This window comes from Neolamprologus multifasciatus, chromosome 18 (genome assembly GCF_963576455.1).
Source record: "Neolamprologus multifasciatus chromosome 18, fNeoMul1.2, whole genome shotgun sequence".
Lineage (NCBI taxonomy): Eukaryota > Metazoa > Chordata > Actinopteri > Cichliformes > Cichlidae > Neolamprologus > Neolamprologus multifasciatus.
In genome coordinates, this window is record NC_140456.1 from 7,546,906 (window position 1) to 7,572,382 (window position 25,477).

At 42.1% G+C, this 25,477-nt stretch overlaps 1 protein-coding gene across 5 annotated transcripts in view; it reads left to right on the forward strand.

The window, feature by feature from the left end:
* Positions 1-25,477, forward strand: part of LOC146497265 (neuropilin-1a-like) — a 204,797-nt gene that overhangs the window by 99,628 nt on the left and 79,692 nt on the right. For all 5 annotated transcript variants that reach the window (XR_014870593.1, XM_085140467.1, XM_085140468.1 and 2 more), the window contains one exon: positions 38-212. Coding sequence is in view for 4 of the 5 variants with exons in the window: in XM_085140465.1 (XP_084996591.1) it covers positions 38-212 (175 nt within the window). In the remaining variant the exon portion in view is untranslated. The remainder of the gene's footprint in view (positions 1-37; positions 213-25,477) is intronic.

The window sequence follows — 25,477 nt, forward strand, 5'->3', positions numbered from 1 at the left end:
GTAACTGAACAACTTTCTTGCTTTTTTTGCGTTGTAGATAAATGCGGGGGGAACATAGAGATGCACGCCGCGGACTACCTGACCTCCCCGGGCTATCCCAGCGCCTACCCACCGTCCCAGCAGTGCGTATGGGTGATTACCGCCCCCGAAGCGGGTCAGAAGATCCTCATCAACTTCAATCCGCATTTTGATCTGGAGGACAGAGACTGCAAGTAAGAGTTCACTCCTCTCGCTCTTCTCTCTCTGCCTCTCCCACCCTTCTTTGCTCTCTCTCTCCTCAATTCTGCCTGGATACAGTGTGAAACTGTGCCACCTATTGGTCAAGGAGATAGTTGTACATCTGTTCCCAGGAAACGGGGGTGCAGGGATGAGATATGGCGCTGAAGGTGCTGGCAATTACTTCAGAGGAAATGGGCTTTGATGGGTTTAGTAATTCATACATGATAAGGAGGCAGGCTGGACGGGCTTTTAGCATGATTTTAGGGGGGAGCAAACTCTGCAAAACTGGCTGCATCCGCTTTTGATTAATGAAGTTCACTTTGCTCAGTGCTGAAATGGAGAAAGTGTGTTTACTTTTCATTTGGAAGTAGAGTTTACCTGTTTGTACTTGAAGGAGAAACGCTTTGTGTGCCTTTTTGTATGCAGCATTGGAATAATGATCAAATTTGATTTTTAAAATGGAAGGGCTGCTGTGTTGGTTTTTCTGAGGAAGATGTTGAAAGATAAACACGAGTCAGTTAATGCTTTTATCTGTAATCATGCTTCCCCTCCTGCTTTTTCTTGCGCTATTTATGAATCACAGTAACAAAAGAATACGCCAGTGCATCCTGATATCTAACAAAAACATTTATTTCTTTAGGAAAGTTCCAGTTTTTGAGTTACTTTGAAGCTTTTGTGCTTTTCTTTGTCTTCCATCATAGTTAAGGAAATATATTCGAGCTTGGGAGCACTGGTCAGACAAAACAACGTAAGTGATGGGATGTTGCTTCCTGAGAATTTGTATTTTATATTTTTTATTTGTTTTTTTTGTTTTCCTTTTTGTGAAAATGATCAGCAAAAGATAAATAAAGGTCTATTCAGCCTTATCGCTGTCACTGGAGGCAGTTTGGGTTATCGACTTTTTGAAAAAACATTCTTATAATGATGCACGCACGCTGGAATCGTTCATGTGTGCGTCTCATGGTGCTTTCCTTTGAATTACTGTTCAGAACCTGTGAGCAAGCACCCATGCAGACACCCTTAAGCCACCCTCCGTGACACAGAAACACACACTCAATTGTGCACGGCCACACCACAACCCATGTGTTGCCGTTGTCCATAAATAAGCTTGTTTTTATGTCGGCTCCTCTGACTTTTTTAAAAGCTCCATAAATGGCTCCTGTGTAAATCATGACTAGCTGTCCGGCGCTGTCTCACAGATGGGGTCCACCAATACTATTGGATCACGTTTCAGCACCAAGGGACTAATAAACCATTAGCGCTCGGGACAGATAGTGGATATCGTGTGTCTTTCGGGGGAATATACCTCGTCCACCGTGCTGAAAGCAAACAAGCTGAAAAGAATCTCCTTTGGAAGCTAATTCTGCAGTGACCCTATTTTGTGTGATAACCCAGGGAGCAGTATAAGCATGCAATAATGCTGCTTAAGTACTTAATGAAATGTAATAAATCACGGCGATAAAATTTTCGACAGTGGCTGGCTGGCACTGCAGTAGATCTCGAACTGAACGTTATTGTCTCCCTAAATGACTTTTCCATAGGTTAATGTGCTGAAATAAGGCAGTTGTAAAATAAAATATTACAGTTTAATCAGGTTTTATCATGAGCAAATGGTTTTAATATTAACTAGAGACCATCTGGCTTCTGGTGTCGGGCAAAGCACCAACAGAGTGTGTTCAGGTTTTACGAAGATCAAGTTTTTTATGTCCAAAAGGTGGAAAAGTGTGAAACCAGGAGGGAAATGGAAGCATGAGCTGTATTGATCGTGTTGCTCTTCAGTGTTATGGGATTGTTCATTTCAGCCACACGTGCCTGATTCCATGTCTCGCAGTCAAGAGAGCCAACGTTTCCACATGATGATTGACGCGCCTGTGCCCGCTGAACAGCCTGACCACCCTGCAGCCACCTCAACATGTCATTTGGCTGTTTACTTAGGGGCCTCTCCGCTTTCCTTGATTGGTTTCATTATTTGTTGTGTGAGTTTATGTTGGATGATGATGGGGTGCAGCTCGTAGCTCTCTGACTTGGCAGGAGCGGTGTTGTTTTTGGGAACGAGTCAAATCTTCGAAATATGCCCGTCGAGGGGGGCCTTAAGCCTTTGGCAGCGCTGCGGTCCCACTTAAAAATTTCCTGAGATGATATCTTAGTTTTATTTCACTGGATGGATGGCACAGCGTCAGCGCCGGAGTATGATACGGCAGTTGGCGGGGACATGAGTGGAAACAGGAACAGAATATAATGTTTTACTGTGAACTGAATGTTTGAAAAGTTGTGCGTTAATCTCTGTTGATAGACGAAGGCGGGTGAGGCATTACACACCTGTTGTAGAACACCTGGGATGGCTACTGCTCACCTGAACGCCCTGTAGGTGCCATACATCACCCAGAAACAGTTTAGATTATTCATAAAATCATGTTTACACATGTTGGTATGGGATATTGTATTTGTTTTAAATGTTATATACCTATGTGTTATGTGACTTTTGTTGCCACGATGCCAGGTCTCTCTTGGAAATGAGATTTTTAATCTCAATGAGATTTTTTTACCTGGATAAATAAAGGATTAATAATAATAATTTAAGCTAAAAATGTTAAAAATATATGTAAATGTATATGTATCACTTTAAGACTCTGTTTTACATTAGTGAGTAATATGCCATTAGAAATGAAACTAAAAGCTGTAACAACAGCAATTTAACACCTTTTATCAGCCCAGTCAATAGCTGTCATCAGCTGTTATCAGTCCAATACATATGGTCAGTAGCTCTGAGCTAGCAGGCTTAGTTTGCTCTTATAATCGATTGTATTTAACGATTAGTAGATAAAAAGACACGTTATACAAGAGACCTCAGGCAGGATGCAGTGAATATGGAATTTATACAATGGTAAATATGGTGAGCTAAGAAACAGAGCTTTGTAACATGTGCTTTATGATGTGAAAGGAAGCAATTTACACAAACAGTACTGTTTTTCTCACCTTAGTCTATTAGCTTTGCTGCCTTAATGCATCCAAGTGCTTTTGTTGCCAAAGCCTACCAAAGTGCTCTGACGCCTGACCAAGTAGTTTGTTTGCATAAACCTAATCCCTTTGGTGCCTGATCCTAACTTAGCGAGTGAAATATAATTGAAATCAACATTTTTTTTTTAAAAAGCCCCCTAACCCAAAAGACAGGTCTCAAACTCATGACTCAGTTTAAACTTGAATCAATTATGTTTCTGCAGACTGTTTATAAGCTGGCAACACAATTCACATTACCTCTACTCAGCAGAAAGACGATCTAGAAGCAGGCAGCTTACAAGTAACAGCTACGAAAACTGATCATTGATTTAGGTCTCGTAACACACAACAATAGTAAATGTATTTTGGCTAATAAACTGATTAATTTGAAATAGTGCAAATTGCCAATTTCATCTTCAAAGAAGCCAACATGATGCATTTGAATGGTCTGCTATGTCTAATCAATAGTCCAGAGAGCAAATTGAGTTAACTATTAGAGGAAACAGGAAATCATCCAGTCTGAGAAGCTAAAAAGAACAAAAACGTGTTTTTTTTTCATCTTTTTTTGTCTGATTAATGGCATAAATTAAACTATTGTCACTTACTTGTCTGCTAATCAACCAGTGTTTCAGCTTCCAAAGCACTACAATCATCAGTAACCTTCACAGCACCTTCACAGTGCTGGTTTGAAGTGTCTCGCTAACACACATTTGGAAATCCTACAAGGAAAATCAAGCCAGTGGCATTTAGGTTACAGTTTCTCAAATATCCCTGATTTTAAGATACTCTCCAAATTGAAATTCATTGTTGGAATGACAATTCCACCTCCTCCATCATAGCATGTAGCCGCTTGCCCATTTCTCCCAGTCCCATAATTAAATTATTGGACCAAAACAGAACAAACATGTTCCACTGCTGTGAAGCATGTCTGCAGTTAACTAGCCAAGCAGAGAAACCATAGCAGTGCTGTTCCACGAGCGAACGGCGGCTACATTTCCGACATCTGTGTCACAAAATATCTTCCCCGTGCAGCCTCACGACCCAGGGTTTGTAATTATGATCCCTAATTACAGCATATGTAAAAATATATGTTTGTGAGCCCTGTTTTCTACAGGGGTGATTCATGAAGAAAGAAATCTGGGAGGAGCTGTGCACTAGATTTAGATGATCCATCAGTGTGGAGACAATGTAGCTTTATCTGAAAAATGACACAAGTGTAACACACACCATTATAAGCTGCTGTTATTTAAAAAGAAATAAAAATGGAAGCATCTTTTTTGTGCACTTTGAGGTCAAATAGATGGATCTGTGGTTCACGAGGCCGTCGCAAGCTTCAGAAAAACAGTCAGTCTGTGGAAGTAAAAGGTCGTTGTTGGAATTATCACCCAACCTCTCAAGTGACAAATTCTGTGCTCGGTGAACAGACGAGAAGCAGTAACACTTTTTTTTTTGAGACACATTAAGATCCGTCGGCTCTTCCTCTGTAGCCAATCTGGAGCCGCACCAGAACAAGACTTGTCTCACGTCCACGTCTGAAATAGCGTGGCCGACAAAGTGAATCCCCGCGGAGCGTGGTAAAATAGAGCAGAGGCACGGGTAAGGAACATGCGTCGGTGGCCGGATAATTTGGGACATCTTTTTAGGAGTTGGCTGAACTGTTGCCTCCTACATGAGGCTGAACTGGCACAGCGTGCGCCTCACACATACACGGCACGCACACAAACACAGGCAGCCTAAACTTTCTGTCGCTTACATTAAGCCTCGTGTTCAGACGTCGATGCACGCTGCTACTGAACGCACAAACCACACATCCTCAAACGCACATTCATACTGATGCTTTAAAGGTAACTTCAAAAGGAAATCTGCCATTTCTATCTCCTTTCAGTGATGGATATTGTCTTTGAGCAATTTTGTTGTTCGGCTCTCATCTTTCTTTCGTGTAGATAAATGTCCGAATGCATAAAGAAAAATCACGCGCATAAAATGAAATAAATGATAGATTAAAGGGAAAATGTGAACCTAAAAAGTGGGAGGGTTAAAGGCAACATACTGGGGCTCTCATTCAGTTTTGATCATTCGGATAGCAAGTAAGTGAATATCGTTTGGAAGGACAGAGTACTGAACGTGACTCACTGAATACAAAAAAGCACTGAAGCGATTCTGAGGCCTCTTTGTGAAACAACAGTTTCAAAGATTTGTTGAGTTTTGCTTCTGTCACCAACATTTTTTTGGTTACCAGCCACATCAAAGAAGAGACAAAGAAGAGGTCTGTCGTGGATTTCATAGCCCAATTTGGCTCAAATACATCTCCAGTTATATGAAAGGGACTCACATGACTCTTTGCAGTTCTGTGAAAAAGTATGTCGATGCAGTGCAGTAACTTGAAGTGATTGTTTACTGTGTGATTTTTGTTTTTGCCTTACAACTTTTCTTCAGGTCATTGTACTTTGTGGGCATTTGTTTATGCACGGCTCTCTCTGAGGTCTGGACTTCGACTGGGCCACTTCTTCACTTAATTCTTTTCTTTCTCAGCCGTTCTGTTGTAGATTTGCTGCTGTGGTTGGGATCATTGTCCCAACCACAGCAGCATAGGATGTGCTGCAGTATCAGCCAAGTTTTAGCTGTTGGACAGACATCCTCACATTTGACTCTAAAATACTTTGGTATGCAGAGGACTTTATGGTTGATTAAGTAACAGCAAAGTGCCAGGTCCTATGGCTGGGAGGAAAAAGCCCAAATCATCACCCGTCCACCACCATGCTTGATAATGAGGTGTTTGTGCTGATTTGCTGTCTTTCTGGCTTCCTGTTAAATCCAGAATTGAATTCAAAATCCTGCTCCTCACATACAAGGTCTTAAATAATCAGGTCCCATCTTATCTTAATGACCTTGTAGTACCATATCACCCTATTAGAGCACTTCGCTCTCGCTCTGCAGGCCTACTTGTTGTTCCTAGAGTATTTAAAAGTAGAATGGGAGGGAGAGCCTTCAGTTTTCAGGCCCCTCTTCTGTGGAACCAGCTTCCAGTTTGGATTCAGGAGACAGACACTATCTCTACTTTTAAGATTAGGCTTAAAACTTTCCTTTTTGCTAAAGCATATAGTTAGGGCTGGACCAGGTGACCCTGAATCCTCCCTTAGTTATGCTGCAATAGATGTAGGCTGCCGGGGGATTCCCATGATGCATTGAGTTTTTCCTTTCCAGTCACCTTTCTCACTCACTATGTATTAACAGACCTCTCTATATTGAATCGTATCTGTTATTAATCTCTGTCTCTCTTCCACAGCATGTCTTTATCCTGTCTTGCTTCTCTCACCCCAACCGGTCGCAGCAGATGGCCGCCCCTCCCTGAGCCTGGTTCTGCCGGAGGTTTCTTCCTGTTAAAAGGGAGTTTTTCCTTCCCACTGTCGCCAAAGTGCTTGCTCATAGGGGGTCATATGATTGTTGGGTTTTTCTCTGTATCTATGAAGCGCCTTGAGGCGACATTTGTTGTGATTTGGCGCTATATAAATAAAATTGAATTGAATTGAATTGAATTTCGTTTTTTTGCCAAATATGGTGCTGCACATTAAGGCCAAACATTTCTAATTTGGTCTCATCTGTCCAAAGGACATCGTTCCAGCAGTCTTATGTTCAGATGCAGCTTTGCAAACCTGAGCTGTGCTGCAAGGTTGTTTTTAGAGAGAAGAGGCTTTTATCTGGCAACCTTTCCAAACAAGCCCTACTTGTTCAGTCTTTTTGTAATTGCACTGTCACAACATTTAACAGTCAACATCATAACTGAGGCCTCTAGTTTGAGATGAAGGCCTTGGATTTATTTATTTATTTTTTGCAGTTTCCCTGAGCACTGAACGGTCTGACTTTAGGTTCAAGGTTCTTTATTTGTCACATGCATAGTTATACAAGTATAACACACAGTGAAATGTAACCTGACACGCTCCTCGACATGTGCAAAAATGGGGGTGGGTAGAGGAAGAACATTTAGAGTAAATTTGATGAGATATCCACTCCTGGGAAGATTATGACATGTGTCACAATAAACCTGAATACTCCAGACCAGCGAACTGCTAAAACTTCTGCTTTTATAGAGGTGCCCACACTTGATGATGATCAATTAATCAAATGCATTTCATTAGCAGCACCTGGCAGCTACTTGTCCTCTTAATTCTGGTTGAAGCAGGAAGGTGCAAATAAAGAGAATTCAGATTTGGGATTTTGTGAAGTTCAGCTAGTCGCTGTTTCAGTTGGTGAACAGTTATAAACAGTCTTAACAATGCTGACCTTAGAGAGAACAGAGAGAAGCAGAAAATCCAAAACAGAGGAAGCTATCAAAGCTGTGTCACATGACCTCAAGGCTTTCCAGCACCACCAGTTTAATAAACACACAAGTGGATTTCAGTGTGATTCATATGTGGAAAAACACTGGGGTTCTTTGTTTTGGAACTGGGTTACACTCCACATCACATGCACCCTGCTGCCAGGTTTTTATCATCATGTAGATTTTTTAAAAGGGATTTACTACAAGTTCGTTGTATCGGTCTGCATTAACATGGGTTAAAAAAAGTAAACGAGTGTAAAATACACAAGTGAAAACTCTCCTTATGGTGATGGAGATGAAACAGGGTATAGGCACGGCTAAGAAGATAATTAGAGTAGTTAATCACAGCTGCAATTTGTGGACTGCCTCGTGATAATAAATAACATTATAAGGATATCTATGTTTTTTTTCCTGTTTCTCTGCCCAGCAACACATTTAAATTTGATGCAGCTTGACATTTCAGGAACATACAGCGAACTCGTCATCGTACAGAGGAGAGGCTGGAGGGGGAGAGGGAAAAAGGGAGAAAAATAGAGTTCCTCCAGAGTGTGACGGAAGGACCAGTTGCTCCTTACAGTTTGTCTCCAGGCAAAGCGCTTCATGATAAGTCAGAAAAATGCCCCAGCAGAGACACAGTCACAGGACCGACATCTCGTAGCCCGGAGGTGTCACATGAATGGAAACGTACTGTTAGAGGGCGTTTGTGTTGCGTGTGTAATGGTTGGTGGAGCTCGTGTTTTCAAAGTTGATTTCATGTTCTCATTTCTATTATTATTCCCAGTATGTCTCACTTATTTATATATCTATTTTTGCTGAGGCATGGTTTGATGTGAATAAATGAAGAATGGATCATTGGAAAAGCTTGTTTCTTTTCTATTTTGCAGTAACATTTATTTCAATGAGGAGAAATCACTTGGAGGAATTGAACATGATTTATTAAGATAGAGAAAATAAAGTATTTGGGGATTAGACTCCGATGGCCCATCGTGGCTGAAAGGAATCCCAGCGGTGATTCGATTTAGAACGGGACCCCACGGAGTCGAGACGCTGGTGGTGGTGGAGAAGGTGGAGATTATGGGTTGAATAGAGCTCTGGCTGAGGTGTCTGAGGTGGAGATGGGGAGGATGTGAAAATGACGGAGAGCGCAGATTTAAACCATGCGACGCTGAGGCAAAGAAGGTGGACAACTAGATGATCGGACTAGAGTAATGGTGTCGGTATTGATTCAAGATTCTTTATTCGCCACATGCATAGTTATACAAGTATAACACGCAGCGAAATGTAACCTGACACGCTCCTCGAATTGTGCAAAAGTACATGAAGTGAATTAAATAAGAATAGACAATCTGAACATATTTCAAATTAAAAGAATTTGAAATGTACATTGTGCCGGTGGGTTTAGAGTGTCTAGAAGAGAGTCCTGTCTCAGTCACTTATGGATGATGTGAGAGGGCGGGCGTGTGTGGTGTTTGGGGGGGGGGATGTTATGGTTTAGGGCCCGGATGGCTTGGGGATAGAAGCTCCTCTTGAGTCTCTCTGTCCTTGCCCGGATGATGCAGAACTACCGGATTGCAGAAGTTGGAACCGTTTGTTGCCAGGATGGGACGGGTCTGCGCTGCTCTAGTCCGGCATCGGAAAGCCGTAGCACAAAAGCAGCCAGGAATGGTAAATGGCCTGCATTTGTATAGCGCTTTTCTAGTCCTTAAGGACCCCAAAGCGCTTTACACTACATTCAGTTATTCACCCATTCTCACACACACACTGGCGATGGCAAGCTACATTGTAGCCACAGCTGCTGACCCACTGACAGAGGCGAGGCTGCCGGACACAGGCGCCACCGGGCCCTCGGACCACCACCAGTAGGCAAACATGGGGTTAGTATCTTGCCCAAGGATATTTGGCATGCAGCCAGGAGGCAGCCTGGGATCGAACCACCGACCTTCTGATTAGTGGCTGACCTGCTCTGCCACCTGAGCTACAGCCACCCAGATCAGTGATTGCAGATCTTCCTTACTGAACTTATGCATAAGCTTCATTTAGTTGACCCCAGTGTTTTAGGCAACAACACAGAAGAGTCAGCAAAACTAATATAGCTTTAAGGCAAGACCAGTAAGAGTTATATATAAGATTTAAGGTAGATCAGACAATATTATTGTCACTTTGCAACCCACATTTTCACTCCACTTCTTCCTTTACGTGGCGCGTCCTACTTAATCATTGTCATGTCTGTCGTTACTGATACTTGCTCCGTCCTGTATTGAGGTCATGCCGCTGCTATCTCCGTCTGCATCTTTCCATTTATATGTATGCACATGGAACGGCTGGGAGGTGCGCTCTCCTCCCGTAATGGAGGGTCAGGGAGGCCCCGGGACAGAGCTAGGCAGCCAGATATAAATTACTGCAGATGGAAATGACTATAGAGGTCCTGACTGAAATACACTTTATTGCAAAATAAAATAAGAGAAGAAAGTGTAATGGGCAGCGACACTGTTACACAGACTGAAGGAGTGTAAGAGAAGCTTGTTTGGGCTTTTTATTAGGTGCTTTGAGGACCTCCACAGGAAACAAACCCTGGTATAAAATAGATGGTAGAATCAAATTAATGGACGCACGCGTTTATGGATGGGCCGATAAAAGGATGGAATTCAGTGTGATGGGAATAAATGTCAGAATGGATGAATAGATTGACAAATGATTGGCAAGATATGAGTGTTTTTGATGAGAAATTACATATAGGCGACTGGGTGACTGAGAGAAGCATGACACGATTAGTGGATAAAAGGGTGTTTATCGAATATATGAATACATTTGAACGAACTTTGTTGCCTCCTCTTCTGAAAGTGTGCGTTTATACCACATCAAAACGCGTCGTCTTGAATGTCATCCTTTGTTTTGTGGCTTTAGACCGAGGCGTCGCTTCACCCGCCCGGCGCTCTGAATTCTCAGCATTCACTCTGACTTTGCCATTTTCAGAGGAAAAATAAAAGCCTCCCTTCCAGATGGTTGTATTTTTCAGCTCCACAGCGACCACACAAAACAGGAAGGCTGAATGTGCTGCTGTCACTCCACGAGTGACTTGTGGCCCAAAAAATCGAGGCGGGAGCCTTCAAAAAATAATTTAGCTGTTTGTTTTTGTGTTTTTCTTCTATGTGTAACTTTAAAGCACTAAAGCACAATGAGGATTAAGTCAGCGTCATCGTGTTTGCATTCTGAATGAACAGTTGTAGTGTCTTATGTAATATCATTTCTATTTTTTTCAGTAATGCACAAACAAATTTGTGATTTCTCGAGTACATTTGTAAAAATAGCAGGCACACCGGGACTATTTCAACTTGTAAAGCAGACCACCTTAAAGCTTTCCTTTTACACATTCGTGTCTGGCAGTGGTTTGACTGGTTGTTTTTGACTGTAAAGCCAATCTCATAGTGGCCCCTGACAGCCCTCAGCACTGCAGGATGCTTGTGGGTGCAGATGGGGGAACAAGAGGCCCCGGGAGCAGTGGACTCGCGTGCCTCGGTAGAGTTGCGTGGTAGCTACACAGAGAGCGACGGAGAGCCGAAGCCGACAACCAACACCGTGATTGCATGCTGAGAGATCCCCAGCGATACAGAGACAAAGACTTAATGTTCCTTCTACAGATCTAACAATAGCTGCAATCATAAAAATAACTGCATGCTTTCTTTCTCCTTTTTTAAAAATGAGCACTAAGCTTCAATAGAAATAGAAATACACACTGAGGACTGAAGTTTGATCGTTTAATCCTGTGTGGTCAGAAAAAACGTTCAGCTTTTTATAGAAAAGGGAAAATCTGCTTCATAAGAAGAGATGAAGATTAAGCCAAAGGTTAGTGAGTGAAGTGATTAAAGCAAAGAAGGATGAAAAAGAGATCAGGAGGGCGCCAATATACTCAGAGAGACAGCGAGCGTCATGCTGGTTGGCACGGTCAGTCTGATCCTGACCTCAGCGACAGACCTCACTGTTTCTCTCCACCTCCTCCACCCTCAGGCTGTCCTGTCACTTGTTTGATCCAGTCGCCTCCTGCCATTACTTTCTTTTCCTCTGTCCGTCGTCTTGCTCTCTCATCCCTGTGAACTCGGTGTGCACTTGCTATGTTTTCAGCCCACGTTCTCCACTGCTCGCCATATGCTCTCCCTCTCTGCTTGATTTGACAAATGATGGTGAACTTTAAACCGTGTGCAACCTGAGCTCTCGGCCCTGTTTGACAAAAAACAAACACAAAACGATAACTGGCCAAATTACAGCCTACCAGCATTTGCTTTTGTCTGAACCACATTATCATAGGAGACGATATTTGCGAAGGTGTAAGAATCGGCTTTTTAAAAAAGGGTCGGTGAGATGTAGTGGCTTTAGATAGAAACGTGTGCATACACAACCAGAAAACAGAGAGTCCTTATCTCTGTTGTTTACCAGATATTGCACGTAACCTCTCAAAGATCTCATTTATCCATTAACTGCAAGCCATGAGAGAACTAGCAGGGGTAACCTGACAATCTAGGGTGAAACTGAGTTTTCTGTTTTCATGCCTCCTAATTAGGAGCTTCAGATTAAATTTATAAGATTATGAAGGATTTAGAAGTTTTGATAAGCTCATAGGAATCATGCAAACTATGTGACAGCTTTAAGGACACGCTGCACTCAAAATAAAGTCATGCAGGAAAAAAAACAAGGAAACCTCTACAAAGAGCATAATGAGACACCTCAATCAAAGAACTCAGAGCTTTGAGTTATTTAACGGTGATTGTTTGGTTGATTGGATCTTTTTGAGGCCCTTAAAAGAAAAAATAAATATTTCTTTTAGGAAAAACACACCGAATGAAAGCACTTTACAATAACTGACAGTTAGATTTACAGATCTGGCTGGTGCGAGGTTTTTAGAATTTATTTAGCCGTGAATGCAATAATTGACATCCACCATTTAGTACGAACAGAGGTTAAACACTGGCGAACAAACAGACTTTCACCAGCTGACTTCTCTCTTTCAGCAGCAAATATTTGTGTAATAGGAGGAAGGGTGAACTCTGAATCCCGCTATTGTTTCTCTTATGTAAGTTAATATTGTTTAGATTTGCCTTTTTTAAACAATTACAGGCGCCGAATTCTGTGAATCAGCTCTCACATATGGAAACACTGATTCACACTGACTGTATCAAGGCAGGCGTTAAACAATAGCGCACATACCAGCTAAGCAAACACAAAGTCAAGTGCGTGCACACACACGCACGCGCGCGCAATAAAACTAACAATATGTTGTGAATGTAATCAGAGCCATTGTGGACTCATCAGTGAACTACACACACAGACAGACACTCACACTTTCACACACAAATGAAAACACATGTCAGATTAGATCCTTAACGAGCAGATTAGCAGGGAGAGAGCTTGCAGGGGGGGAGAAAGGGGCAACCTAGTCGACAATGTCACACACACACAGCTGCAATCACAGGATTTACAGGACACACTCGCTGATACACTCCAGATGTCGTCAAAGCAACACACACTCACACACTTATACATCAGAGGGCATCAGAGGGCATCCATCAGCGTAAACAGCTGGATTTAACGGTGACGATAAAGCTTGTTTTGAACTCTTTTTTTTCCCCCCAAGCTTCCATTGGCTGTTATCTAATCTTCTGTTTAACTTCAATATATCTGATACACAGTAAGCACTAAAATGACAGATGGTAGTGAATAAATGTTTCATAAATTGCTGGATGGGTTGAATAAGTTTGGTGATTTTTATCCGAAGAGGCGTTTAAGTATAAGCATCGCCTTTAGGATTATATTTCACGTGGTGCTGGTTGGATATGGCTTCCTTTAAATCTTAAGAGGTTTTCAGGTTTCAGCTCGGCTTAAGTGATTATTCAGGTTTGTTTTGATACGCAACACTCATCTCTGAAATGTTGGTTGCAACATCGAATTGTGTCGCAATCAAAGTTGAAATCTGCTGCTCTGTATTTTTGTACAAATGCAATACACAGTCTCTTCATTTTTGCCCTTTACTTATGGATTATTTGTTCCTGATAGCACATAAGAATCTACTTAAGACAGTTTTTCTGGATTGAAGTCCAGCCAGAGCAGCTTTCACCCTTCAGCAAAGCTCTCAGGGAAAACGGGGTCTTGCCCAGCAGTTGGCTGTGGTGTAAAAATGCCCCTGTGTGAACTTTGAGACACCTCTAAAATAGGATTCCCAGACATGTCTTTAGAAAGAGAAAAGAATCCTTGTGATTTGTTTGTTAAATGCATAAAAATCAAAGGGACCGCACTACTCATCACCAAACGTAACGACTTCACTCCTCGTGCTTCAGTCAGGACAGGTCAGGCTCGGGATATGAGGGTTAGAGGTCAGTCAAGGGGTCAAACTGTGTTTTGACCCCCTTCAGGGAGGACGAGCAGCTTGAGAGGCTTTTAAATATGCGTAACAGGGGACCAGCCCTCAGTGCAGTCTGAATGGCAGTTCAGTCGCGGGATGGACAACAGCCTTTTTCTTCTTTAGCTTGTAAAGGAATGTGTTGTATCTGTCTGGGTAGAAACATCCAGAGTGACCTCTGAATGAGACACGCAGGCAGAACATACACATGCATACACATCTTGCGGGCAGATGATAAACAGACGGAAATGTGTGGGAGGCATAAGCAAAAGCACACAGATATATGCACGAATTAAAAATGAGACCAATGCGTGCATGCATGTATGAATGAATGTATTCATTGTGTTGACCCCAGCCCAGCTAACAGACACATTTGGGCCTAATCTGAGCTACGTGTTGCACTTACACCTCATTTGCAGCCCAAAAGTCTTGAGCTACGTTTGACGTGAACAACAGCAAATATTTTGTGAGCAGTGTTGGGGAGTAACGGAATACATGTACCGCCGTTACGTATTTAAAATACAAAATATGAGTAACTGTATTCCGTTACAGTTACCGTTTAAAAAGGTGGCATTTAGAATACAGTTACTTTGTTGAAATAAATGGATTACACGGCGGTACTTCCCTGTTTCATATTGTGGCGGGTCAGGACTGTTTGGGTTTTGTTTGACAGCTACGTTCTGTTGTTCCAGGCGGCAGCGTTACAGTTGCCATGGTTACAGGGTGACGCTCTCTTTCTGCGTGTTTCCTGGGTGAGAGAGGCCTTTTTGTTGTTGTTGTGCTAAGCTAATAGGCAGAATGCTACCGGTATAGCTCTAAAGAATGTAGCATCATAGGCAGTGTAGTCCGTGCTGCAGGGAGAATGGACTGCCATACACGTTATGTGTCTGTGAGCGAGGGAGGGAGAAAAAGGAAAAGTACGAGCTGTCATCGAGCAAAAACAGGAGCTGGAAGCATGTAAATATAATAATAACCACTGCAGCCAAGAAGAGAGCCTGACGAGCCCAGTTGTAAGTAAGCTATTAAGACTCGACTGTACACCGTGTTCGTGTTTTCCTCCGAAACAATAAGTTCCGTTGGAGCAGCCTTTCAACGCCTCTCTCTGTCTCTCGCTAGCAAGGTTGACCCAGACAACAAAGTAAAGCTAGTTTTCGGCTAAGAGCCCGACACAGAACCCGACGTATTAGCCAGAGGTCCCTTTACTACATTTTGGGGCATGTATTCTGTAATGGAATACATTTTAAAAGTAACCTTCCCAACACTGTTTGTGAGCTACAGTGACATAACCTAGCTGACATTTGGCTAATATAAGGTGAACCTGCGGCTGAGTTAAAGCAGCCAGACCAGAATCGATGCCAGCATTCAAGTTCAAATGTGGCCCCAAAGAAAACCAGTGATTTCTCCCAACGCTAGTTGCTACTATCTAGAAAAACTTTGAGAATAACTTGATACTTTACTTTCATGTGAATAAACTTTAGTGCAGTGTGTCTGTGTCTTTCTTAGTTTAACTTTTGCATACTTTGCAAAGCACAGTGAGTGGGGGTAGGTGACTGCATAATAAGCTGTAAGTAGTTTTGAATTAGACTGATGAATCAAGGAAACTCCCCAGGAAATGCTGCATTAGTCACCAGAGATATTTTATGCTGTTCTTTGCTAACATTTAGTGTAGTGCACATTTATTCGAGCAATAACAGGCAATAGTTGGCGTGTTTAGATGAACAGATAAGACACGTCGGTTATAACTGCCGAACATTTTTATTATGAGAAATGGCGATTTAGTGTTAATTGAATGAGGAGAATGTAGTTTTATTTGGCTCTTTGGAGAATGTGCATCAACTTTTTGGTTGTTGAATGATGAGAAATGTTTCAGCTTTCCAATTAGAACATGCTGTTGTTTTAAAAACTCTAATCCTATTGTTATTCATCTTGCTAAAGTGTTAGCGTGGAGCTCCAGAAACAGTAATCCTCAAATAACACGAGACTCATTTGGGTGTTTATGTTTTTATTACTGAAAAGCCAATTTTGCAAATGGGCTAATCTCCATATAACTTGGTTTATTTTCCAAATGTTAGTCATTAAGTCCCAACACCAGGAGGCAGTTCTGCTCGGTATCATCTTTCTGTCAGAATGAAGACTGTTTCGCAGCCTCTGAGTGTTTGCTCTTTATCTCTCTATCTGCCTCCGTGTCTGTCTGTCAGCAAGCGTCCATCGCTGCACACTGAACAATCCCTGCTAGAGTTTCTATATTTGTGTCTGAATAGGGTTGGATAATTAATCTCACATGTTTTTGGAAACTAGAGAGGAGAATGTATAGCGGGGGAAAGGCTCTCTGTGAATGCAAATGAACTTGTCGAGTGCTAACGCATGTCAAAGTGCAGTGGAAGTGACAGCGTGTTTATTGCTTTGACCCTGGATCACTTCAGAGAGGTGAGGATTGAGTGTCGGTTGACAAAGGGTCTTTTTCCTCCCAAATCTCTCAGGTACAAAGTGAGAAGTTTGGAGTTTTTCAGGATTCAGACTCTGAAACGCCCTGCTGTGTTTATTGAAGTCTAAAGTTACCCAGGCATGCTCAGGATGTAGCAAATTTTATGAAGCTGATTAAACTTTATCTCATTTTCTGCACTCACAGGAAACACCTGGATTTTTTATTACTTGTATAAAACATACAGGCTTTAGCTCATCTTTTTTTTTTTTTATCATAAAACAAAAGCACTTCGAGCAACAGAATAACTTTCCGACTCTCCAAAATGTCGAGTCTGACGTTCGTTCTGTTCACCTTTTCCACATTAAACACCGACGAGTTTGCAGCAAATCTCATTTCATCCTTCTGGGTCCCTAAACAGTCTGTCTAAGAAAGCGGAGGGGAAAACGGTGTTCTCTTTCCCCTTTCTGCTGGATTAAGGCTTCCTAAATGAGAACAAATTCCACCTCCTCCTTGCCTCCGTTTTAATTTCCCAGAAGGATTGCGCTGCCGTGGCTTTGTATCTGCACGGCCGAGGTGAAGGATGAGGATATTCATACTTTGGCTGCTTGGCCCAATTTATTTTTTTGGGCAAACTTCTTGTGACTGTTTAATCCTATTGGCTTAAATTGGATTTGCTTTAATATGTTTTCTCAGTTTTTGAGATTCATCATCAGACCTCAGTTACAGAGTCTCATGAACAATTTGTCATCTAGGACCAAATTTGCATGTAGGTTCAGGGTATTTGATTAGCAGCCATGGTCATTGATCATCTAAGTCTGTTAGATGTGAAATGACTGTTGTGTTGTGATAAGTGTGTCCTTAACTGCTGAATTTGAGAGTTAGGTCATTTTTTCCGATGCTATTCTTAATCTCAAGGCTGGCATAAGCTGCTGGGTCGGGTAGAAGTGATGAATTATGTGACACCACATATTTTACTTGTCACTGTAGACTTGCCAGCCGCTTTCTCTAAACCCTTACATGCATAATCTTTGGACCATGTAAAAAAGGATATTCGAGAAGCAATGATACACGTTTATCAACACATCTGGTGAAGAACCAGCACAGTCTCACAGCCAGGCAATTTTCTCCTAGCTGGAGTCCTCTGCTGATGCACTGTGACACTGAGAGCAGCTTTTGTCCTGGTTAGCACAGCTTGGCATCACATTTTAACACCTTCAGCACCACTATAGCACCATCTTTCCATGTGCAGTTTTTCTATTGTAGAGTCAAGCTTCGAGCTGAGCATTCATAGCCTAACCAGCTTAGTCAAACTGAGGACATTGGGATTGACAAGTTGCTAGCCAATGAGCACTGCCTGGATAATCCTCATGTCTGACTCTAAAGACTTCTGACTCGACTCCAAAGTCTTCTATGCAACCAGAACTCTTTTGGCACCAAAGAAGGCGCTTCAACATTTGCTTCACTTATCACACCCAGAAAGTCCATCGTTTTCTATCAAATATCAGGTTCGCATGAAAGGAAACGGCGAAAACAAATGGGAGAAAAGTCGGTCTCTCTGTCGATAGCCGACGACGCCACTATTCTGTCACGGTGAACGGATGGGAGTCGGGCGCAGACTGAAAGTCACAATTAAACAGTTCTTTATTCACAAAAATACCAGGTGCAGAATATATACAGGTGGGGAGAAGTCGGGGGTGCCAAGGTCCACAGGTCCTCTCACACTCATATTCCAAACACAGTTCCACACGCTCCTTCCACACTCGCTCGCTCTGCTGGGGGGAAATCTTCACACAGCCACGCCAAACAACTCACGCTCAGGGTTCCAAAACGCAGGGTTAGAGGTTTACAAGAGACGGAGGACACAACCAGGAAACAAACTCGCGAAGGAAAGCTTTTCTAATTTTCACGAAGCCGGGATTTTACACTAACGTGTCTAGCACAATCATTCAGCGACAAGAGACTCTAAGTCCCGGCCTTAAGACGTGGCATAGAAAGATTCAAGATCTTTCATTTATCACGTGTATAGTTATACAAGTACAACACACAGTGAAATGTGTCCTGATACGCGCCTTGACTGTGCAAAAAGAGAGAGAAAACATTATATACAGTAAGTAAGTAAATATATACAAAGAGGACATTATGTGCAGGCAGTGAATGAATTATATACATTAAGACAGCGGTCCCCAACCTTTTTTGCGCCACAGACCGGTTTATGCCCGACAATATTTTCATGGACCGGCCTTTAAGGTGTCGCGGATAAATACAACAAAATAAAACTAGTACCAGTACCGAAAAAAATAAAATTTATTCATAACACACATGAAAAGACCCAGGAAAACCGAGTAAACGATAAAAACGATAACAAAATAACACTCAAAACCGATAAAAACCCTGAAAACTATACATTTCACACCTGAGCCTCAACTCTCGCAGCCCAGCACCAAACGACTCACGGACCTGTACCGGTCTGAGGCCCGGGGGTTGGGGACCGCTGCATTAAGATAGTTAAATTAAATTAAATAAACAATCTGGAAATTTACAGTTCAAATTTGGGAATGTACATTGTGTGAGTGGGGTGTTAAAGTGACTTGTGCCGCAGTGAAGCCAGAGGATCAGGCGTGATATGAGAATGTGATAACGAGTCTCGTCTCAGTCAGTTATGGTTGATTGGGGAGGGGGCATGTCCTGATTTAACACACGGATGGCCTGAGGGCATCTTGCCCAGATGGTGCCAAACCTTCTGCCTGATTGCAGAAGTTGGAACAGTTTATTGCTGGGGTGGAACGGGTCCTTCGATATCTGCGCTGCTCTGGACCAGCATCTCCTGGTGTGAATGTCCTGTAGGGAGGGGAGAGCAGTCCTGCAGCAGCGTTCTGCTGTACGGATCACTCTCTGAAGAGCTTTTTGTCCTTGACACAGCTGTTCCCATACCAGGATGTGATGTTCTCTGTGAGGATGCTCTCCACAGCGCCTGTATAGAAAGTCCTGAGGATGTCTGGTGAGACCCTGAACTTCCCTAGTTGTCGTAGGTGGTACAGGCGCTGCCTAGCCTTTTTTGGACTAACATGATAGATGCGTGATTGGAAACGGGTGTGTGGGGAAGGCAGAGCGACGAGAGAGAAAAACTTTAAAACAAACACATGTCGCCTTGTAGGGCTGACCGGGCAGACACAGGGACCATGACATATTCTTTTTGTTCTACTTACTGTCTTGCATATTTTGTCAGTTTTTCAAACAGAACCATTCGCTTTGATCGTCCCGGGCATGCCCGGTGGATCAAGGCATTGACACCGGAGCTCGAGCTTCTCTCTGTGACACTAATGGCTACTGAAAGATTACAGCGTTTGATGCACTGGGTTGAGAATACGTTAGAAGGCCAGTGGTTTGCATGCCTGAAAGGATTTGGTGGCATCTAACAGTCGTGTTGCAGTTGTACCGAGTCAGTCTGTGACTGTGGGGCTGTTAAGGAATATATTGTGTCAGTTAGGGAGAACCCAATTTTTAAAAATGGACACGTGTGTTGTGAGTAATTGGATGGCATGAATGCAAGTGAGTATTTATGCAAAATACGTGAGCGTGAGTAGAAGAATGACTAAGAGTATTGTAAGGAGATGAGTTGAGCTGCAGCGAGTGAGTAAGACGGCGAGCAGGAGATGATGTCGATTTCGTGACGAACACGGAGGAGGTGATAAACGCAGAGGGATGGACTGGTGTGCGTTTGTGATGACAGGTGGCATCGTAGTGTGTTTTCTGCTCACGCGCTCAGACACTACGCACACGCACGCACACACATGTGCCATCTGTAGCCTCCCAGCAGAGCGACTGGTCAGGCTGAGTTTATCGGTTAAACACAGAAACCACTCATGTATTACAAAATCGGAACATTGTAGCCTTCAGCGTCCCCCTGTGTGCGAGTGTGTGCGCATTACTCACAAGGACAAAAATGTGTTCACAGAGTCACACTGTGGGAGCTTGGCTTGCATTTAGGGACGAAAGCTGTTATCAATAAGGAAAGCCATTAAATTAGTTGACTCAGTTTAGAGTTGAAGGTCAGACGTGTAATTTAGAGATTCGAGGTCAGTTTAAATCCTGGGAGAATGAGCGTAAGTCTGTTTTCTGAAGCAACAAAAACACTTGAGAAAACAATGTTTTAATGGACAGTTTTGAGTTTGTTTATTCAAGAAGCTTGTTATTGACAGACGTTCAGTGGTATGCACAAAATCCGAGAGAATTTGGGGACCACGTTAGAACATTTATGTCCTTCCTCACATATTATTTTTCCAGTCAAGCTTAGACAGCACTGTGTGGTGCCCCCATTGTTGAACCAACAGGGAAGTTCTTCAGTTGGCCACTTAACCTCCTAGGACCTGCCGTCCACATATGTGGACGTCATATTTTGGGTTGTCTAGACCAAAATACTACATTTTGCTCTACAAGTGCCTGATATCCATTTATGAGGACATTATGCTGCCACTGTTCTATTGAAATTCTAAATGAATATCCTCATATGTGGCTCTCATTTTTCTTAGAAACAAAAATCAGGTTAAAAAAAATCTGGTAATTCTTTGTTTTTATATTCATTGGGTCCCTGTGATGGACCGAGAAGTGAAAGAAACTTTAGGTTTAAGGTTAAAGTCCAAAAAAATGATTTTTATTTAACCCACAAAAAATTATTGGTTAAATCATGGAAAAAGAATCAAAATCTTGGGCCCATAAAAGAGGTCAAAATAACAAAACTCTACTCAAAGTTGACAACACTACTGATAACTCAAACAAACTGACCAAACTTAACGAGACAAAGGGGAAACTTAAATAGTGGCTGATCAGCCCACAAAAACAGGAGAAGGGGTAAAACACACAAAACCAAACATAATGAACTCCAATTCCCCCCCATGGTCCCGAGTTATGGCATGAACCAATTTGCAGTCTTCCTTTAAAGCTCGCTCCGCCCCTTTTCCACCTCTTGGCTCCTTAATCAAGGGACTGGAACAGCTGCAACTAAGAAACTAACTCAGAAAACAAAAGATTAATCATACATAACAGTGTAAACTAAAATGTGCGCACTTATTTTAGAATGCAGTGTTATGTGGATATGTGAATTAATTCTAAACCAAAACCAGTTATTTATTGTCCTGTAAATTAATTCCTATATTTAAAGACAGACATATGTGAATGCAATGTTACTTATAAGCCTCTACACTAACATGGTGGGTATTACCACTGTGTGGCTGTAAGTGCAGCCATCAGAGTCCCAATATGTCCAAATATCAAAGAGAAATTAAAAATGTATGCCACGGACTAGTTCGGGTCTTAGGAGGTTAAAGTTGGTTTTGCAAATCACACAGTCCATTGACTCCCATGTTAAACTGTCCACAGCAGAAACGGTCATTCTCCTTGCTTGTTACAAAAACAATTTTAGCTTCCACAGTTTTGTTCCCACTCCATATGTTTTCTTAATGTACATGTCAACAGTTGAGCTGTATCAATAATTAATAGACTTAATTTTTTTATGATTAGGCGTGTAGCCTGTTTGTTAAGTGGTATTTGGTGGGCAAACGCACTCTCACTCTCAAAGCGTAACATTTTACACTAGGTGACAAATCGTCGGTATATTACGCTTCCGGCCACCCAACATGTCTATATTACAAGTTCAGAAAAATGAGGAACATGAGAACCAATTGGAATGAATCTACATGTATGTTTATTTTACTTAAATCACTTTGGAAAACACCATCTAACACGATTAAGGTGGTGGTTAAGATTAGGGATAAGGTTAGGGCTGGAATAAATCTATTCGATTTCATTCACAGTCCGGCGCGTAGCATAGGAATACGGAAGGTCACCTTTCGCGTTCTCATGGAATGCCTTGGGACGTGACGAATCGTCAGTATATTACGCGTTGGGAGTGAGAACCTGTTAGGTGGGTATAACCTGTGCTAATTCAAGTCATACATCTGTATGTGATTTATATCAATGTGCAACATGAATATTACCAAATTATTTGAATTCTATGGTGGAGGAAACTATGGCTGCACCTTGCTAAACAAACTAGCATGCATTAGCTCGTATGCTGACTTCTGGCTCCATAAAGACAAAACAACATCAGCCAAAATGCTAAAATCAATGTGGAACTTCACAAACCAGTGAGCAACATCCATTATTTACACCTAGTTTAACTAGATACACCTCTCTGCTTTGTGAGGAAATGATGCACAGATCAAATGTAGCATTCAAGGAGTGTGCGCCATCGTTTCTGGCGTAAAAAGTCCTAAATGACTCATGAACAGGAAACAGGATGTAACAGAAGAGAACTTCTGATGTAAAGGCTGCTGACAATTTTGCCTATTATTCAGTGCAGTTCTTGTTTACAAAGGCGAAGGGAATTTGTATTGACGGATTTTTGGGTAATTATTCAGGATATACAGTTTGGCAGCTTTAACTGCTTAATACATTAAAAGTAGACTTGTTTGGGTGTAAAAGAAAAAATGTTGCATTATGCAATTTTTTTTTTAGGCCCGTTGGACGATGATGCATGACAATACCTGTTAAATTTAGAGAATAGGGCATGATACCCTTTTAAAAACAGAGTACTGTCTTAGTGTTATCGACACAATGGCTCTCAGTCTGCTGCTGAGTCCAAAAATATTTTGCTTAGGTTGTTAAAAGGCTAATGAAGGAAATCACTGGATGAGACAGGAGTAGATGGGTGCTGTCGGAGAAAAGTGGGCATGCCAAAAAGTTTATTACACTACTTGATCAAACTTTACCACCTGAAAATGACTGAAAGAGAAGCTTTTGGAAGAACCTTTTAATGTCTGGAGAGGAAGGTGGAGCGCAGACAGTGTTTGCACAGAGGGATCCAGACGAAAGGAAAGGGATCTGGTTAAAATAAAGGGATGTCAAAGAAGAAGGTGTGACGGCGCTCTGCAGAAACACTGAGTCATTCCCAGCTTCAGCTTCGCCTCGCAGGAGGTGAACGTAGCAACAGCTCAAAGTTCACTCTGTAAATGCTCCTGTGATATGTTCCAGATGTGCTGTAAGAAGTTAGCCACAGGGGTAATGCAATACAACACAGCACCATGAGCATGTTAATGAGTTGTAATGCATTTGGAGAGCAGAACGAGGGTGCATGCTTACATTTCAGCACTCCAGTAGCTTGGGAAAGAGGTGAGAAGGAATTCGGGGCTGTGTGAAAAATTCCCATTCCATGTCTGGATCTTATTTATTTTAAGTGGTAATCTGCCACATCCTCATTTGTGTTAAATTTGGCAGCGCTGGAAGAACTAAATGGTCACTGTTCTCAACAGTTTTCTTTGCACTTACCGTAACAGAGATTACTTATATGCGAGGGTAATACTGTGACACGTTTATTTGTTTTGCTTTAGCTGGTTTCTCAACTGAATGGAAATTATTTCTAATCAGTGAAATCGCATTTTTGTTTTCCCAGTTAGGCCTGTTAGAAATTTTGCTAGCCGCCCCGTTTCCATAGACTGTACAGAAAAACATGCAAGTGCATGTTGTTATTGCACATAAATAATAGACATACGGGACTAGCATAGGCCAAGCTATCCATTTTAGCTGCTGCCTGTGCTGACCCTTTTATTAAAGTGGCCACGCCCAGACTTCAATCTTTAACTAAATCCGAACGGATTCAATTCAATTCAATTCAATTCAATTTTATTTATATAGCGCCAAATCACAACAAATGTCGCCTCAAGGCGCTTCATAGATACAGAGAAAAGCCCAACAATCATATGACCCCCTATGAGCAAGCACTTTGGCGACAGTGGGAAGGAAAAACTCCCTTTTAACAGGAAGAAACCTCCGGCAGAACCAGGCTCAGGGAGGGGCGGGGCCATCTGCTGCGACCGGTTGGGGTGAGAGAAGGAAGACAGGATAAAAGACATGCTGTGGAAGAGAGACAGAGGTTAATAACAGATATGATTCAATGCAGAGAGGTATGTTAATACATAGTGAGTGAGAAAGGTGACTGGAAAGGAAAAACTCAATGCATCATGGGAATCCCCCGGCAGCCTACATCTATTGCAGCATAACTAAGGGAGGATTCAGGGTCACCTGGTCCAGCCCTAACTATATGCTTTAGCAAAAAGGAAAGTTTGAAGCCTAATCTTAAAAGTAGAGATAGTGTCTGTCTCCCGAATCCAAACTGGAAGCTGGTTCCACAGAAGAGGGGCCTGAAAACTGAAGGCTCTCCCTCCCAGATGGATGAGCTATAACAGCAGATCACCCCCCATACGAGCGTTATAAAGGGAGAAATTAGCTACTTTGTACTAAACCTTTCTTTGTACCAAGCTGTAAACATGTTATTTTGTTGAAGTTGGGGATTTTAACAGAGGCACACATGAGAATTGTCTTAGAGCCTCTAGTGGCCACTGGAGTAACTGCAGCTTTTGACACATCTGCATAATCGTTATTTTTCAGTTGCCCTTTTCTCATCAATTAAAATATAGCGTTATTGTTACTGCTGTTAGGTTAAGACCACACGTTAGGTCTCAACTTTGTTTAGTTTTAAAGCCAAAAGGTGGAAAAATAAAGAAGGGGATGCCACACCGCAAAGGGCCGTAGGTTGGACTCAAACCCTACTGCACTCCGACCATGTGGCATATGGTCACCTGCTCACCCAGCAAAGTGAACTGGCACTCACAGTCTCACCGCTTAGTCATTTTCTTTTGCAGTTAAGACTGTAGCGTCCTCGCCATATAGATTTTGTCAGGTGGTTATATATGTAAGATGAATATCTGTAAAGACTTTTCAAATGAATTCATAAACTTTCAATAATCATAGTCTGCAAACATATTTAGAAACTTGAGAAAGTGCATCCAAAAAAGAGATTTCAGACCAGTTTAATCTTAACCTTCAGCTTCTTTCATCTTGTAACTTTTGCAATCAAATCAAACCGTAATTATAAAAGTGACAGACCTGGCTCCTTGGGGCACACTCCCTTAATTTTCTGAGGGGGAAACGGCACAATTATTAGCTTCCACTGAATTTTGTTAAATTATGAGTTCTTTGTGCCATAGAGTGGACAAAAAAAATCGCACATTTCTTATGAAACTGTTTAATTCTTGAAGCTCCTGCTTCTTTATTATCCACCTCTTCACCTTCCTCT